General features: G+C 36.5%; 1 protein-coding gene across 1 annotated transcript; it reads left to right on the plus strand.

The window, feature by feature from the left end:
- The first annotated feature begins 3,353 nt into the window (after positions 1-3,353).
- On the plus strand, positions 3,354-11,786 carry LOC140234937 (acid-sensing ion channel 2-like). Its single transcript, XM_072314978.1, has 7 exons — positions 3,354-3,565; positions 7,055-7,222; positions 7,801-7,965; positions 8,803-8,927; positions 9,454-9,641; positions 10,237-10,381; positions 11,644-11,786. Exons 1-7 carry the CDS (start codon positions 3,354-3,356, stop codon positions 11,784-11,786), a joined length of 1,146 nt encoding a protein of 381 aa, XP_072171079.1.
- Positions 11,787-17,227: the final 5,441 nt, after the last annotated feature.

Genomic DNA, 17,227 nt, shown 5'->3' on the forward strand with positions numbered 1-17,227 from the left:
ACTTGCCATCGAAAAGCACAGAGAGAGAGACAGACAGATAAATCTATAGACACTTGACGTATACATGCTAATTAGCTTTTACTTTCTGACGCGTATGGCAAGACGCTACGGGCTGCGCGTTTGTCAGCATTTCTCGGTATTTTCATGTGAGTAGGGTCCACAGATTGCCAAGTCGTGTTAATTAAAACAGGTAAAACAATGGTACGGCGTGTTGCAACGTATTAGTGGCCAGAGTAACCACAACACCTTGGCCAAACACAATTAGCAAGCCGCGGCTGTCCATATAGGGTTTTCACATGCTCTGCATTACTTTATAAAATAAGAGCAGAAAATGGAAAACAAAACTTGTTTTTTAAAATTATATATTCTCACTGTTGTCTGTTGCCAAAACAGTAGGGATCCTTTGATAGTTTGATGTTTTTACCGTGCAAAGACGCTAGACCTTTCAATCATTACATATTTATTCGTTTTCAGAGCGGACAACTAAGCAAGCAAAAAGCAAAGGGCTAAAATAACAGTAACAACAACAACAACAACAAAACAATACAATTATATCAAATCGACATTTGTGATCGGCACATATATATGTACATAAAACAGACGCAAACATTATTCTTTTCGTCATTTTTCACTTAAAGTCGGTGCGGTTTTTTTTTTTTTTTTTTTTGGGGGGGGGGGGGGGAGCATTATGCTTGCAACTCTGAAGTATTCTCACCAACCATAAAGAAAGCCGCGGTAAACTACTATCAGACTCCTATTCATAGGTTATTTTACCACTTTCTCTTGTACCTGAACAGAGTTACTATTATAAAAATGTCTTTTTTTTTTCTTTTTTTTTTTGCTGCAAGATAGGCCTACAGGTATTAACTTGGTCCTTTTGGCACCGTTTCTCTAATAGCAGAAGCACACGGTATGTGTGTGTGTGTGTGTGTGTGTGTGTTGCTTTTTTTCGGCAGGGTTTTATAACCCCCTTCAGAGGTAATGATAAGAATAAGACATGAAATAAAAATAGGAATACGCGCTCACAGACAAACACACGAGTTTAAACGACTTATCACACGGTCCTGTTGTGGACAAATAAATTATCAGTTATAATCAATAATCACTGGAAAGATTTATTGTTATTCTCTTTTATCAGCGTTCACATCTTTACGACAAAAGTATAAATTGTGAACTCCGTATTGATATGTTGTACAAACATTCTGAATGAGTCCTGAGTATAGCTATACAAAGCTTATTATGCGACAATTGAGAAGTTCAAAAACAGGTGTGCGATGGAACAACGTAATTAACAAGCACGGGGTGAGAGGGAAAAAAAAATCAATAAACAGTGCAAAGTAGCCCTTAACGTCCAACCGTGGAACAATGTGATCATTTTCTCTTATAAGGGTAATTGAGTCTGTTGGAATCCTTCTTATTGGTTTTACTTTGATTTTCTCAACAAGAATATTGACTTGCACGCCACGCTGGCTAGCTCAAACTACAGTGCAGCACGGGCTTGAAAGTGATGTATTGCACAGAGAAAGCATTGTAGTTTGCGGAACTACTGTGGTCGTGTGAAATAATTGTAAGTAAAATATTATTCTTTATCAAGTCAGTTTCCTCAGCTTCTGGACTATAGTAAGAAGGTAAACGACTGTGAATAATATGATAGACAGTCTAATCATTGTTGTTGTTTTTTCTTTGTTGTCTATTTTGTTTTGCATTTCGTCGCCCCTCAATAGGACGGTGAGGATCTCATCGGCGGTACACCCTGGGGTTTTTTCCCGCACTTCTCCAATGATCCGTAAAAACAACACTAGATTGTTCATGATAGGACTATACGTTATCGAGCATTACAATATAACGGAAGTATACAATTTGTACGGACATTCTCTCACAAAATGTATTCTCAGTCGAGATTTACCCGTCTTTTTTATCTTACACTATATTTTTACTTTCCATAAATCATACTTTAAATGCAACTTTGCGTTTAAAGTTAATGTTTATTTACGGTTCGGAGGTGATGTCCTAAACCCACAACTTTGTGCATTTCAGGATATTTGTATTATTTCAGATGTACTCTCTAAATTTCTTACATTGGAAATCAATCTAAAAGATTGTAGTGAGAGAAAAGATGGCTTCTAAATAATACTGGATTGAGGTATTGATTATAATTTTGGATTGGTCCCTCCTCTCAATCTAAAGAATGTAGACAATACTCTTTGAGGTGTTTTTTTTTTATTATTGTTAGTTGAGTATATTCATGTATAAAGTGTGCGACGCGATTTGCCAAAATGAGTCAAAAGTTACTGAAAAGGAAGTTTTTACTCATGTACATTATCACAATGTTTAATTTCATTTTGATCCGATGTGTCACCGGTCCTGTGCACATCTTTCCATTAGTCATCATGTAGCTTGTTTGATTGCTATGTTTGTTCGTTGTTTAATTAATGAAGTTCATACATAGATTTTTTTTTTTCTATTACTAGTAATTGACAAGTTGCACTATATCGACGCAATAAGTGCATTTGATTTATCAGTGATTAATTTGATGTGATCATGATAAAAGAATGACTGGTCATTTATTCACACAGGAGAGCCATTGTATATGGTTACAAAGCTATCATGACGGTGAAGACTGTCGGCAATCACGGGGTATTTCACGAAGTGTTTTGTCTATCCACAATAGACCACCGAAATTTCGCCCGACATCCACTGGCAGTTCTAATCCTAAGGGCATGTAGCGGCTACTGCGTATCTATTCATTAACGAAATTCTTTCGAGTATAGTTGTAAGTCCATGATTTTTATTGTTACCATGGCTACTAGTAGAAGACTGATTAATTCAGTGCTAATTTAGGTCGACGTATGGCAATTGTCAATTAGTTGCATTAAAAACTAACGAAAGAATTACGTAAATTTGAAATATATATACAAATATCGTATAAATATATATATATATATATATATATATATATATATATATTTATTTATTTATCCCGTTGCATGCTGTAAACCATTGATGCGTAAAATTAGTGGAAGTTTTTTTTTTTCTTCTTCTTCTTGCTTCATTGTGTTCCAGTTGTACAGAACACTATCGACACTGTGTAGGCCCATAGGTGCTTTTCGCATTGTGCTAGGGCATTGTTTTGGAATTGGTTCAGCCAGTCATTGTGAGTCCTGACATGTGAGTCACGAGGACCATCATTCGATCCCTGACCAAGAAGTGTTGTCATGTCTGTCAAAACAGTCGACCATAGAGGTGTAGGCCTGGACTCGAAACGCCAGTCATTGTGAGCCCTGACATGTGAGTCACTGACATGTGAGTCACTAAAGGACCACCTATTTGATCCCGGTCCAAGAAGTGTTGTCATGTCTGTCAAAACATTTGACCATAGAGGTGTAGGCCTGGACTCGAAACAGCCGGGGATCAGGACAGATGAAACCACCCTAAGTCCCCCTCCCTACGCGAGATACCACGACAAAATGTCATGGTTCGCCATTTTCTACAAGGCCATTCCAGAGGCAGTGGGACTAGCGGGAATCAAATACGCCTTCAACCCCGCAGAAGTACGAACGAGACGGTAAGTTGTACCAGTGCCCTTTCTGTTCATACCCATACACATCAACAGTTAGTTTCACTGATATGGTATATAGATGCTTTCCGGCTGATATACATCATCACTGATGCGTTCATTGTAATCATGATAATGATTTTCATTATGTTTCTTGAAACGAGCCTCGGATTACTATAGACCAAAATGAACGTTGCTACAGGTTATAGAGGTCGTACACGGATCTATCAATAAAAAAATAATAATACTAATTGTTGGCTCTTTCTCCGTTGCGGGGTAACCTGGTGTGGTCTGCATTGGGGAGACAACATGAAAAGACTGAAGAAAATTTAAAACAAAGATCAGTGAAAAAATAGTAATGAATGTAAGACATTTTATCTCTTAATTGTATATGACACTGTCTTCTTCTCAAAATGACTGTCTTGGTGTCATTTACTTTAATATCACTCCACATTAGCTTAGAGCAGATACCAGGTATAGTCAAGTTGTGCTTTCTTGTGGAATGATTTTGCCACATATTATACATCTAAGGCCTACAATGTCTAACGGACATTAAGACCAAAATGTCTATCATTAAATTATTGCATATTTTCTTTTTCACCTCCGCTTGCAGTACTAATTATGGGAAAATAAGCATATATTTCGTTTGGTTTATATCTTTGTTTGATACATGAACACCTCCCCTCTATCGGCCCTTTCGTAAAAGGTAGAAGGTACAAGTAGTTAGAAGAGGCATGACTTTGAAAACGGGATACATGATTATATATATATACACATATATGATTAGTAATAGTCATGTATATAACGTGCTTAGAAGGTTGCAAAATTTCAGAGTAAGTTGCAGTTCACTTCATTGTGGTTGCAATCGAGTTCTACGTCCTGTTTATTATTTTTTTTTTGTCTAATTTCTTCCGAGGGCCACGGCTCTGTGAAACTATTGAAAGCACTTGTATAGACTTTACACCTCATTTTTTTTTTCTCGGCAAACGCTTTCCCAGAGTGGGAACGTCCCATTATTGAGATAAGTTAGGAGAATCCATCGAGTAATGCATCATGTTAAGGCTGGTAGCTCACAACGTCTTCTCTCTCAGAAAAGGTCTCCCTCCCCGATTTTCACTCCACCCCCATTCATTGTACACAGCACAGCTTGGTGAGGATTATGCACTTGAATAGGCACTGAATGCATGGCTTAGTTTCTCAGCAAACACTTTCACAGAGTGTGTACATTCTTCCCGTTATTTAGATAGGCTAATTATCAGGATTCTCTATTTGTATAGAGTTACACAGTCTGCTCCTACAGAATCTGTCATCTCTGGCGATGTTTTTCGTGCTTTTGTGATACATTATCACTATAAGTATGATCTTGAATGCACTATATTACATTATTTTCTAATAGACAAATGCATAATTAGGCCAATCGTATTTCTATTTAGAAATACAACATTGAAATATAATAAATGAAATTATATTCTAGAGTTGATTATGCAGTTGCAGTGCATTATTGGGTTGCTGTCACAGTAATCAATAATGGACCTTCCGTAATTTCTCTGAAAATATAGTATCATTGGCAATTTAGATTGAACAAAAAAAAATATTAAAAGGAGTACTGCATGCGAGGGCATGTGTATCAGAATTTGTCAAGGTGTTACGAAGCACACCACTGTTTTGATGCCCTGGGGAACAATTTATGTGAGAATGATTGTGTGTGATAACATGATGAAAGTAAAAACTGTGGCATGGTTCCAAGGTTCAGGAACCTTTCAATATTTGATGCGATTTGGGTTTGGGTCCTTTGTGTATTTCTATCAATTTAGTCCTTTTTTGGCCATGTGTAAAAGACTGCTTTAATACGAATATTCCAAATACAGAGTATTGTTTGAATCTTTATTATCATTATTATCACCATTATTATTTCAATATTATCATTATCCAATTATTTACTCATTCGGCATTTTAGACATGTGTACATGTACATGGGTAAACACATCTTAACATATTTTTGATTGGCATGTCAGAAAATGAAAGTTTATCAGTTTCTCTCGAAGCGGCAGACCATCGCCAAATTCATTCTGACTCTGTGAAGAAAATCAATTTCATCTATTCTATCTGGAAGGTATAGAATAATTATGCATTCAAAATCGGTTGATATTGCCCATATTAAAATATCTAACTGGCAAATTCCTAAGGGACCACATGGACTAAAGGACAGTGAATTCCAAATTATGTGAATTGAATGAAGGTAGCAATATCAGTAGAACGCACAAGTGAGAGTTTGAGGAAAAGCGGAAAAGTTATAAAAAAGAAAATTTTCAAGTTTCGGTGTAACCACTGCTGGATGAGGAAACTACTTCAACCAATGACGTAACGTTTGCACTACGATATAAAGAGAATATAATACATACAGGGAATGCGACAAAACGTGTGTGTGTGTGTGTGTGTGTGTGTGTATGTTTTTCTTATGACATTACACTTTCCCTCGAATTGTTACAGGGCATTAAATGTCTCCTGCTTTATGAAAGAAGTAAGTCAAGTGCTCTTTTATTATGCTAGAAAAGTCAAGATGTTTATTTTCTTGACACCGTTGTCCGTACTTAACATCACAGGGTGTTTTAAGTTTTCTAATCCAGCAATAGCTGCACCAAAACTTTACAAAGTCATCACTATTAAAGGGATCATCAGACTTCCCTTAAACTTTGGTGCTATGCATCTACTAATTATATGTGACCGTGCATTACAAAACGAACAAAAAGTCGCACACACTGATTTTGTGTTTGAGGAATGAAAATAGGTGAAATGGGTCAACCGAGCCGATCTTGATTTTTTCATATTTTCTGAAAGAGCAAGTCTTCTACATTATGCTAAAATTTGGGATCATAAAACGGGCAGGAAAGTGTAGTTTTTAGCAGTTTATCTCGAACATTTTTTTGGCAGAAATGTGTTTAGAGTCCCCTTTTCATTTCTTAAAAATCTTGTACACAGTCTTTAACTTTCAACTCCTACAACTTTTGAAATTACTTTGAAAGTTGACATTAATTAAGGACAGAATGTGTTAATAAGGCTTGCTTAATTTCAGTTTAATCTGATAATCCCTTCATTGTTGTTGCTCCAGTGGTTTACATCATGTTTTCTGTCCCATTCATCGCTCAACCAGCACGGCTTGGTAAAGATTAAGCGCTTGAATAGACACTGTATTTCAGAGCCTCATTTCTCAGTTCACTTTTTTCCTGAGTGTGTGATTTCTTTCCAATATTTAGATAGGTTAGGAGAGCCCATTTGATTTGAATGATACATCATTTCAAAGCTTAAAGTCTGCTCTTTCAGAATATGCTCTTAATTAAAATTTCATGTCTGGCGACTTTTTGTTTGTTTTGTGGTGCAGGGTAACATTATTACAATAATTGCTGCGTTCCTTCATATCACATATTCTGTATTGGTTTCATTCTTCTCTAAGTACATGCCGTAATATAGTACGAATCTGTTGTAATAATCAAACTCTAGGCTCTTCTGGCTGTTTCTGGTCTTGTCAGCGATGGGAGTGACAGGATACCAGTTGATTGACAGGTCCATCTACTTCGCCAGCAACCCTAAGAGTGTCGACATTTCTGTGGACTACGACAAGGAGAAAGACTTTCCCTCCGTCGCCATCTGCAACTATAATTCTTTTAGGTAACCTTGGGATTCTTCCAGCGTATCTTTGGTATCTAAATGTCAAGTGACTACTTGAAATCAACAGTTTCACTTGAAATTAAGAAAAAAAAAAGTAAGAACGAATATCAAACAAATACCCCATAAATATTTCACGTGTATAGAATCGAAAAAGATATTCCATCAGTGTCCATGGTTCTTCATTTGTCGTGATTCTAGGCAAGCACACATCCCATTATTCGAAATCCTTTCCTACCTGTTTTTTTTTTCTTCGAGCAAACATCCCGACAAACAAAATCAAATGCAGGCCTTTTCCACGAAACGAACATCATGACACTACAGCTCCTATACCCCCTATAAAGACGCAAAATTATTCCAGCATTCTACAAGCGCCAAGTCTTTATTGGCATTGAATTTATTGTCACTTGGCCTCGTATAACACAACAACGGTTAACAATAACAAAAACATTTTTTTTTTCTAATTAAAATTTCTAGTTTTAAATCCTATAATCGTTTAATGATTGCGTTTGATAAAGTCCTGGCAAGTATCATATGTACCTCTCTATCCTCAACCCCCGACCACGCCCCATGGTTTCCAGGGCAGAAATGGTGATCGGAACGAGGTTTGGAGACTTCCTGGAGGAATTATCTCTTGATCCCTTGAATATCAACTTGACTGCATACCAACCAGCACTCGGAGCCTTGCAGAACATGACGGGCTTGTTCGTCAACATGACTCACACGCTGGAGAGTACATTGATATTGTAAGTTGGTCTTGACCATAAAAAAAGAGAAAAAAGATGACTCGGTGCTATTGATACAAGTGTAAGCGTATGGCCAGTCATGATTGACAGTGGTATAGCGACAGATTTAAGGAGGACAGCTAGGAGTTTACAGACCCTTAACAAGTCTTGTCCTTTTCTTGTCTGACTGTCTTTTCCAATGTTTCTGCTTCTCTTCGGCGGATAAAGTCAACCGAAAGGTCTGGAATAATTTGAACAACATTATTTTGCCCTTGTTGATCATCTTTGATATGATGTCCCCGACGTAAAGAAAAACATTTTAAATTTTGATTAATATACCAGCTGTCTCTTTTGTCTGAAATCTGCTTACTTTATGTTTGCATTTGTTTTAATTTACGTCCTAAATAATTCGCTGATTACTATTTCTACCTTCTCAATGGTCATTTCTTTTAAAAGAACCAGAATCATATTTTCTCTGGATACGTCAGTCTGAAAAAGCATATGTCGTCTGCCCATATCCGGTATGGAGCAACTCATTCCTGGCCACTCGAGTTGGCTCAGTTAATAATAATAGGTCTTCTTTAAGAAGGGTAGCCTCTTCAGTGTTGCCACTGTTCTACCAGAGGGCCATGTTACTATTGTTACCCTAACATTGCCAGGTACCAATTTATATACCTGGGTCGAAAGGGACATGGTGGGTAGAAATACCTTGTCCAAGGACATAAGCACTGGGCTGCAATCGAACTTGGGTCCTCCGTTTGGGATTCGGGATTACCCACTACAGCGCCCTCACTAGATGTTTCGCTGATTCGTGAAAAAATAATGTTTGAAACAAAATCTCTTTGATTCATTGCACAGAGGAAGCTGGGGACAGGAACCACTGACTGTGGCTAATTTCACCCTGAGAGTGACCGATTGGGGTGTGTGTTTCGTTTTTAACGATGAGAATAACGGTCTGCCGAAACTCACTCTAAGAGCTGCAGGTAATACATCTCATTGCAAAGGGGTTTCAACAAAAGCAATCTTTCACCTAATGTCAGATTTTAATTACTTTGTTAGCAACATACATACATTGGGTATATTCACGGTGACAATAAAAAAAAAATCCACTTTAAACACATTTTTGAAACAGTATCGAAAAGTGTCATAGAACAGAAGGAAATAGCACACACACACACACACACACACACATACATACACACAACAAACGATCATCAAGGCGTTATCAAATTTGCATTTGGTCGAATCTAAATTAAAGTCTTGCGCGTTATGATCCTCCAATTTCTAATATTGAACCAAAAGTGCTACCGTGATTCTGAGAATGACGAACAAAAACAAGACAGAAAACTAGGATACAAGCTCCTTGTTGAATAGCCAATTGTACCATGGTTTACGATAAGGCTGTTGAGATTTTCAGGATTACTAGATTACTTGCGTATGATATCATCACCGCGACTCTTAACCCCTAGGCTTTTATCATTCATCACTTTATTTTTGGCTTTAACATAGGTAAGAGGTACAGTCTTCGACTAACACTAGACGCCCGGCAATTCGAATATTACTTCGAACCCAAGGGCCGAGGTTCTGCAGGCTTCCAAGTCGTACTCTACGACTACGGCACCGAGCCAAGCATAGAAGACTCTGGCTTCGGGATAGCACCGGGGGAGATGACGCTAGCTGCTGTAGACGTGATCGAGGTATAAAGAGCTACATGAGATAGTGCTGGTATTGCGTTGTGAATATTGCCGACATTTAAACAGTGATTTTGACTCACACGTTCATCTCGAGTCATTCCACAGCCCAGATCAGCCGTATTCCATCGTAACGTGCGCCGTCATACAATAATCTCATTCCTTATCTTAACCACTTCTCCTCCTCATTTCAAATACCAGTGAAATTCTTTTGTAAACCACTGGGCCTTCGAGACAAGCAAAGTAAATCGTCCCGAGTTATTCTATCTGCCTATACGTATTACATAAAGGTTATTTTTATCCAGGGTATGACAGCTTAAAATACATGCATATACCTCTGATCAACATTAACTTATCATGTAACAAGTGGAAAGGTCGGACTTCTTATGTAACCTCTACCATTTGCAAACCTGTTCATTAAGCGATATTGCTTGTTTGTGTGTGTGTGTGTGTGTTTGTTTTTTTTGTTTTTTTTTTTTTTTTAGGTGTAACTAAAAAGAGAAAGCATCCACTGATTTTTATTACAATCATCACGTTCATGGTTGCCATTGACGGTAGTGTCTTGGTTTTGGCTTACCTAATTATCGTCCTTCTACCACAGTATACCAACTTGCCGCCCCCTCACGGCCAGTGTGGTGAAAAGGCTCTGATGTACTATGACCGCTACGGGCACACCGAGTGTTACAATGAGTGCAGCGAGGATTACATACGCGGAGAATGTGGCTGCAAAACTCTCGTCATGAAAGGTAGGTGTACAGGTGACTTTAAGAACAAGTAATGAAAAAAAAAAACTGGACATATTAAACTACTTAAATACACGACAAAGCTATGTTTTTCGATTCCAAAACAGACTTTTTTTTTTTTTTTTGGGGGGGGGGGGGGACTGTGTTATATCGGGAGACTACGAGGCTGATTCCGCCCCCCTCCCCTTGAGATCTCGGCCATCAGTGGCGCAATCGCAACGAAATTAAAACGCGTAACATCCGCGTTGTGATGTGCAAGTTCTTGCCTGATTTTTTTCCTCTAAATTATCAGTTGCTATTTTGAGTTGCTAATCATGCCAACTAAGGTCAAGATAATTGACAAAATTGGTAGTCTCACTTTTGGTTTGTAGGCATATCTATTTTAATGTATTCAAGGAGTGTGCATTATATGGACTTCCAAAATTCATTTGGATTCGTATTTAATAATTGTTTTCGAAATGCATTATGCATTGTTTTGTTTTGTTTTGTTTTTTTTTTTTTTTTGGGGGGGGAGGGTTACTTTTGTTTGTCTTTTTTATGAAAGTTGTCACTGACCGACCACTTTTCTATCATAATAAGCACAAAATCAATCAATCAAACTGATCAAAAGGAAAAAAAAGAATGCACATAAAATCACGAAATTATTTGCCCTGCTGGAAACAACATCGTGTCTCACAGTGTGTTAATGTGTTCACGTAGTCGACTCCGTGAAATTTAACAGTGTGAAGAGGATTTCACATTGTAGGTGTAATTTTCACAGAGATTTCACATAGTAGTGGTTGTTTCACACTGTAAATTGATGATTCACAAAGTTTATTGATGATTTACAATGTGCTTACATTATTAAACACTCGAATTTAACAATGTAAAGAGATTTCACACTGTGTTCCACATTGTGTTTCACACTGCAGGACACTGCTTTCTCTCCAGTTTAGAGTGGGGTGACATTTAGTGGCAAGAATTAGCGTGGCTTGGGAACTTACGGTACGCGGACGTTGCGAATTTGGTCTGAGAAGTTGCAAGAGACTTGAAAAAGAAATTCCAGAAGCTGCGTCATGACGAGGCCTTCAGTGATTCTCATCGCGTTGTTTGTTTTTCTGCCAACGGGATCTTCTTCATCGTACTGAACACACGCGCAAGTATTATTTAAATCTTAAACACTATCATGAACACTTTTATACTGTTCAAAGATGATAATGGTAAAAGATGCTAGCAAGATTTTTGATTTTCTTTTTGGAGTTATATATCATTATTTCAACTCACAGGTGACATAGGCGGTTCACTTGGGTTGTGGCTGGGCGGAAGTATTCTCACACTGTTTGAAATTGTGGATGCCATCGGCCATTCTGCGTACGTGTACTCTCGGACGCAACCTCAGCAGAAAAACAAGACTCCTGTCCACCGATGACATAATGTTGTTTTCGTTGTCATACATGTGCATCATTTATACAAAATTTATACTAAACTATTATGATATTCTATTGATGTTCCCCTCGAAGAAATGCGAGAACAATCTTATTGCACGTGATCGTGCCATGTAGATAATATCCTACTAGTAAGATCACATGGAATCAAATTACACGTTTAAATGGAACTTGTGTGTCTTTACCGATTAGGAGTACCCCTTCAATTTGGTAATCAGATACCAAATAGAGGAGAGAATGCTTTGTAACTGAAACACTGTCGTTTAGTTGTCCCAACACGGGAAGAATGATCAACACTTCCCCTTCAATCATTATTTTAGTAGTGCATGGTTGAAAATTCCCGAAAGGAAAGATGTTGTTTCGCCTGTTACTGGTTTTGGTAATATACCTCAATATTTAACCCCATCAACCCTGTCTCGAGACATGGATACATAAGCTAACATAATTATTGATAACTGAGAAGATTAAGTTGATTTATGTTTCACAAAACCATCTTCAGTCACACAGATTATGATTTTGAATAATAATCTATATCTTAATTGTATACCCTGTATTCAATATAAATTCAATTAGTAATCCTCAGATTGGTATTCTTAGAATGTGTTGTTATTACAAAATTCAAGTCAGGTTTCAAGGCGTTCATAATCGCACAAATTAATATTTGAGGATTGCAAGAGCTTTACAAGCATCTGCTTTAAGAGCTAATGACTTCTATCTTTATCCAGTGTCTTCTATACTTGCAGTTATTCTACTTGACTGTAAAGGGTCACTTACCTCATTTCTTTTGATACATAGTGGTATCCAAACGCATTCTATAGTTAGAGTGAATAATAACAATGTGCACTATCGAATTTGGTGCCTACTAGATAATGGTCTTCACGCTGCAAAACAATGCGTATTCAGATATTGATTTTATAGATAATCAGTCTTATAATAAGATTATGACTTACCTATAACAATCAATTGGGTTCTGATATTACTTAGTAATAACAAATATGAAAATTTCATTTGCCCTTCATGACTTTTAACTTACCCCTTACTGTGTCATATCGTGTCTTTCTTCGTTAGAACCCTAAGCATTTACCACAGAGTTATTTTGGTGGTAGAGTTTCAAACATTTCGATGTGCTTTGAAACCATACCTATGTATTAAAATACAGAATCGGTATCGGTACGCAATATATCATTTGTTTTAGTAATAATAATCTAGTTCACTGACTAGTGGAACGGTTATTTTTTTTTTCAAACATGTAGGCTGTCACCTTCAGTGAATTTAGTGTATTTCACCTTCGATTTTGTTCCTGATTTATAAACTTTGTTGGTGGATTTGCTCTCTATTTGGTTCCAGGATTGTTTGACCTGTTGAAGACGTAGATATGAATTGAATTGAATAAACTTGTGGAAAAAGTATTATTCTAATGCATTGTCTTGCGTGTGGATGTATCAATCTCACAATGATTACCTATCCTTTTTCTTCTCGTATTTGTATATCAACATTATGTGAATAAGCTCAATTTATATAAACAATGCACTTATAAAAGTTTATTCATTATTATTGTGATATGAAATGCAGTCACATAATATTGATATACAACTCGACAGCGCGATATCCTGTCAGGGTTATAGAACTGTGAAAAAGCCATGTGTAGGAGTGATGTTAATCCATAATATTACGAAATTCAAATGTATTAATTTCTTATGTTAATGTCATATTTAAACTTTCTGTCAAGTTCCAATGTCAATGAAGGTAAAAGGAAGGAGTCAAGGAGAAAAATATGATGTAAAGGCAATATATAGTATACACATAATCAATAGTAATCATGGAACACATGGAAGAAGGATTGGCATTGAGTACACCTGACATGGAGAAAGCAGTAAAGTGAAAAAATACACACACACACGCACGCACACACACACACACAGAAAGAGACAGACGGATAGACAAACGTGCACACATGTTAAGCTTGTTGCCAAATACGGCCTTAGTTCTATTGAAAGAAAAAGGCCACCACAGGCCTTTTGTTAAATGCTATGAGTTGTTTGATTAATGTCAGGAAGTCATATTCTCCCTGCATTCCAATGTGTGTAGGGTGCACAAATTGCCAAGTCGTATCCATTAAAACAGTAAGACAATGGTATGACGTACGTGTTGCCTCGTATTAGTGGCCAGAGCAACCCTAACACCTTGGCCAAACACAATTATTATGAGCAAGCCGCGGCTGTCCACGGGTCTCTTTTTTAAAGTGCTCTTTGTTACATCATCCCAAATGTACTTGTGAACATGTAGGTTGATGTTTTCTGTTGTCACGTCCTGTTATCTTTTCGTTGATATTTCGATGCTTTATACCCGCATATTTAAGACTTCTAATAGGACTTTCAACCATTGATCATTTCTCTTTCTTTTTTAAATTAAGAACAACCAATTATTAAAGTAAGCAAACAAAGAACAAAATGTTGGAAAACTGTATATACTGTGGTACTTTCGTATGTAACCTTGTTTGTATTTTTTATTGCTTTACGCAGGACCCCTTTGCAAATTTATATTTTTTAACTGAAAGGGTTGCCCTGTAAAAATGTAAGGGAATAAATGTAATAAAAGAATAGATAAGAACAACAGAAAAGCTCATAAAGACACACTTTAGCAAATTGCCTTTGAAGTTTAGATACAGCAAGAAAGAAGGAAAGGGTCTTTAAACTGAGGTTAATCTTCACAGCGATTTCTGAAAAGCAGGAAACTCTCGATTTGTATATCACATTTATGATTCATGGGATTGTACTATTTTTTTTTTCAGGTGATAGTTCATCGGGATACCGTGCTCTGTACTTATAAATACAACTTTTCTTACTTTTTGTTAAAAATAATTTTACCGTACATGAGTAGACTTTTCGACTATTTTCATTGATCCTTTTTTTTATTTATTTGTATTTATTGATTTATTTATCTATTTATCTATTTATTCATTAACTTAATTCCTCACTCATCAATCAAGGCACTACGGTAAAACACAAATCGTGTTAGTAATTTCGTTTTGATGTAATTCTAATCTTTGGTACAGCTTCAAGAAAGAACTATAATGGTAGAAACTTGGCCCTTTCGGCAGAACACCATGTGGCAAACTTATTCTTGAGCTAGATACCCCCCCCCCCCCCGGCTTTGGCTTTTATAAAGAGATCAAAAAGAGCAGTATTTCATGGTGTATGAACTTATATAAAAATCATTTTTTAAAGGTAGGGAATCCCATTTGCATGCCTTAAATGAAGAGTTGTATAAATACAGTGGTATGTTGAAGAGAGTATCATTTTAGAAACTCCCATAGAGTATTGAAAGTGGAAGGTAACATGTAGTACATTTTTATTGACCGTTAGATTTTGAATTGAATTTTTTTTTTACGGGGCTTACCGTAAATTCCAGTACATTACTAGGCTACCTTTGCAGACCCATGCACTGCATGTGTGTCCATCATGTATATTTTGTGAAGAAAGTTCATCAAAACTTACAAACATTTCTATATACATTCTTGCCACACACTCTATATGTTATTACATCAGCTCTTATACTTTTAGATTTGTGTTTATAGATAAAAGATATAGAAAACTGCAACAAAAAGGCTTAAGTGTGGCTGACACACAGAACTACCGAGTAGTTGAGTTTTGTGCATTATTCAAATTGTAGATAACTGTTGACTTCCAAATTTCTCACCAGTGGCCTAAACAAGTCCCCTGAGGTTCATATTTAATGTTTTGCTGCATTTTGGGAGGTCTGTAAAAGGTATCCCCTACATTTAAGTCTCCACAAAGGTAGAAGTCGTTAATACCCGTGCGTCTCAAACACACGCACGCACACACATACACACACACACACACACACACGCACAGACACACACATAGCAATTAAGAGATTTGTTATACAGTCCAGTGTTTGGGCTATTGAATGTAATGTGAAAGTTTGATTATGAATAACTTCATTAGCGTTCACACCCTCATGATGAAAATATAAAACTATGCGAATTGATCGATGATATATTCTACAAATAATGAGTCTTGAAAGCTATCGAAAAAGTCCATGTACAAACACTGACAAGCTTAAAGTGAGGGATATAAATGAACTATGTAATTAACAAGTATGTATTAGGACTACACAAATCAATAATACACCGTGCAAAGTGACACTTAATAACGCCTAACCGTCCTACAATGAACTAATTTCTTATAACCCTAATCGCATCTGCTGGAATCTTTCTCCATTAGTTCCATGCAAATTTCCTCGACAAGAGTATTGATTTGGAGGCGACGCTGACTTGTTCAAACTCGTACAGCACGACTGTTAAGTGGTGCGTTCCACGGTCAAAACATAGCTGTATGTGGAAGTGATCTGGACGACTGAGATAATTGTGAGTAGAAATTCTTTTCTATCAAGTCAGTTTCCTCGACTCCTGTCATTATCTGCGAAGAAATCTGCAGTAGATATGAGTGTATGATATTCTATTATAATTATATAAATCATAAATATTCTATTCTAATTATAAGTGGCTCATTGACTACTTGTATTGATTTATATTATCGTTCAAAATGTGCATTATTTCAAGATTGGATATACTTTTTTCCATTTCAACTTTTGAGGTCATGAACACTATTTCTCTTTATATTTTATCATAAATCGGGTTCTTGACTCTATGCTACTTTGAGTTAAAAGTATTTTTAGGTCCACTTTTGTCCCTTTTCTGAAGAGGCAGGGATCTATTCATTATATTACATACATGTTTTAGTTTATTTTAATTTTATCAAATTAATATTGTCTTTCATAATCTCGTGATAGGTATAATATTTCAAATAATATAGGTTTTCCCGGCCAATTTCGCACTTTTTTCAGTCCAATTCCTAATTGCTTCATTCAATTTAGCACAATTTAGCCTAGATGGCATGTTCGATATTTCAAATTTTATAATCTTTTCATTCAAATTCATTTTGGAGCATTCAAATTACCATTAACATCATTCGAATCAGCACTTTTTCAGTTCAAATTCGTAAGGCAAGCACCATTTCGCAATTCGGTCATTCAATTTAGCATGACATAGTCACGTGATCACGTATACGCTCCGCTCGTTCATTCGATTTCGTTCTTGGGCATCCAATTTCGCATTTACTGCAGTCAATTTAGCAGACACGTTATGCTTTTATTCCTTTTTTTTTCATTTTCATTCATCATAGGTATTGTTTGAAACATTATAACATTTCATATTTTCGTATTCATTCTTTATTCTGATATCATCTTTGCAACTGTACTTTCAAAGTAATGTAAATGTGTTTTTAATGTTCGATAGCATTATTTCATTCACAGATACATTAATCATAACTTTGTTTTGACACTAATTGGGAGAAGGAGGTTTCAATTTATATTGTGATTATTTCTTTCATCTGCATGTTTC

The sequence above is a fragment of the Diadema setosum genome, chromosome 11, assembly GCF_964275005.1.
Source record: "Diadema setosum chromosome 11, eeDiaSeto1, whole genome shotgun sequence".
NCBI classification, from domain to species: domain Eukaryota; kingdom Metazoa; phylum Echinodermata; class Echinoidea; order Diadematoida; family Diadematidae; genus Diadema; species Diadema setosum.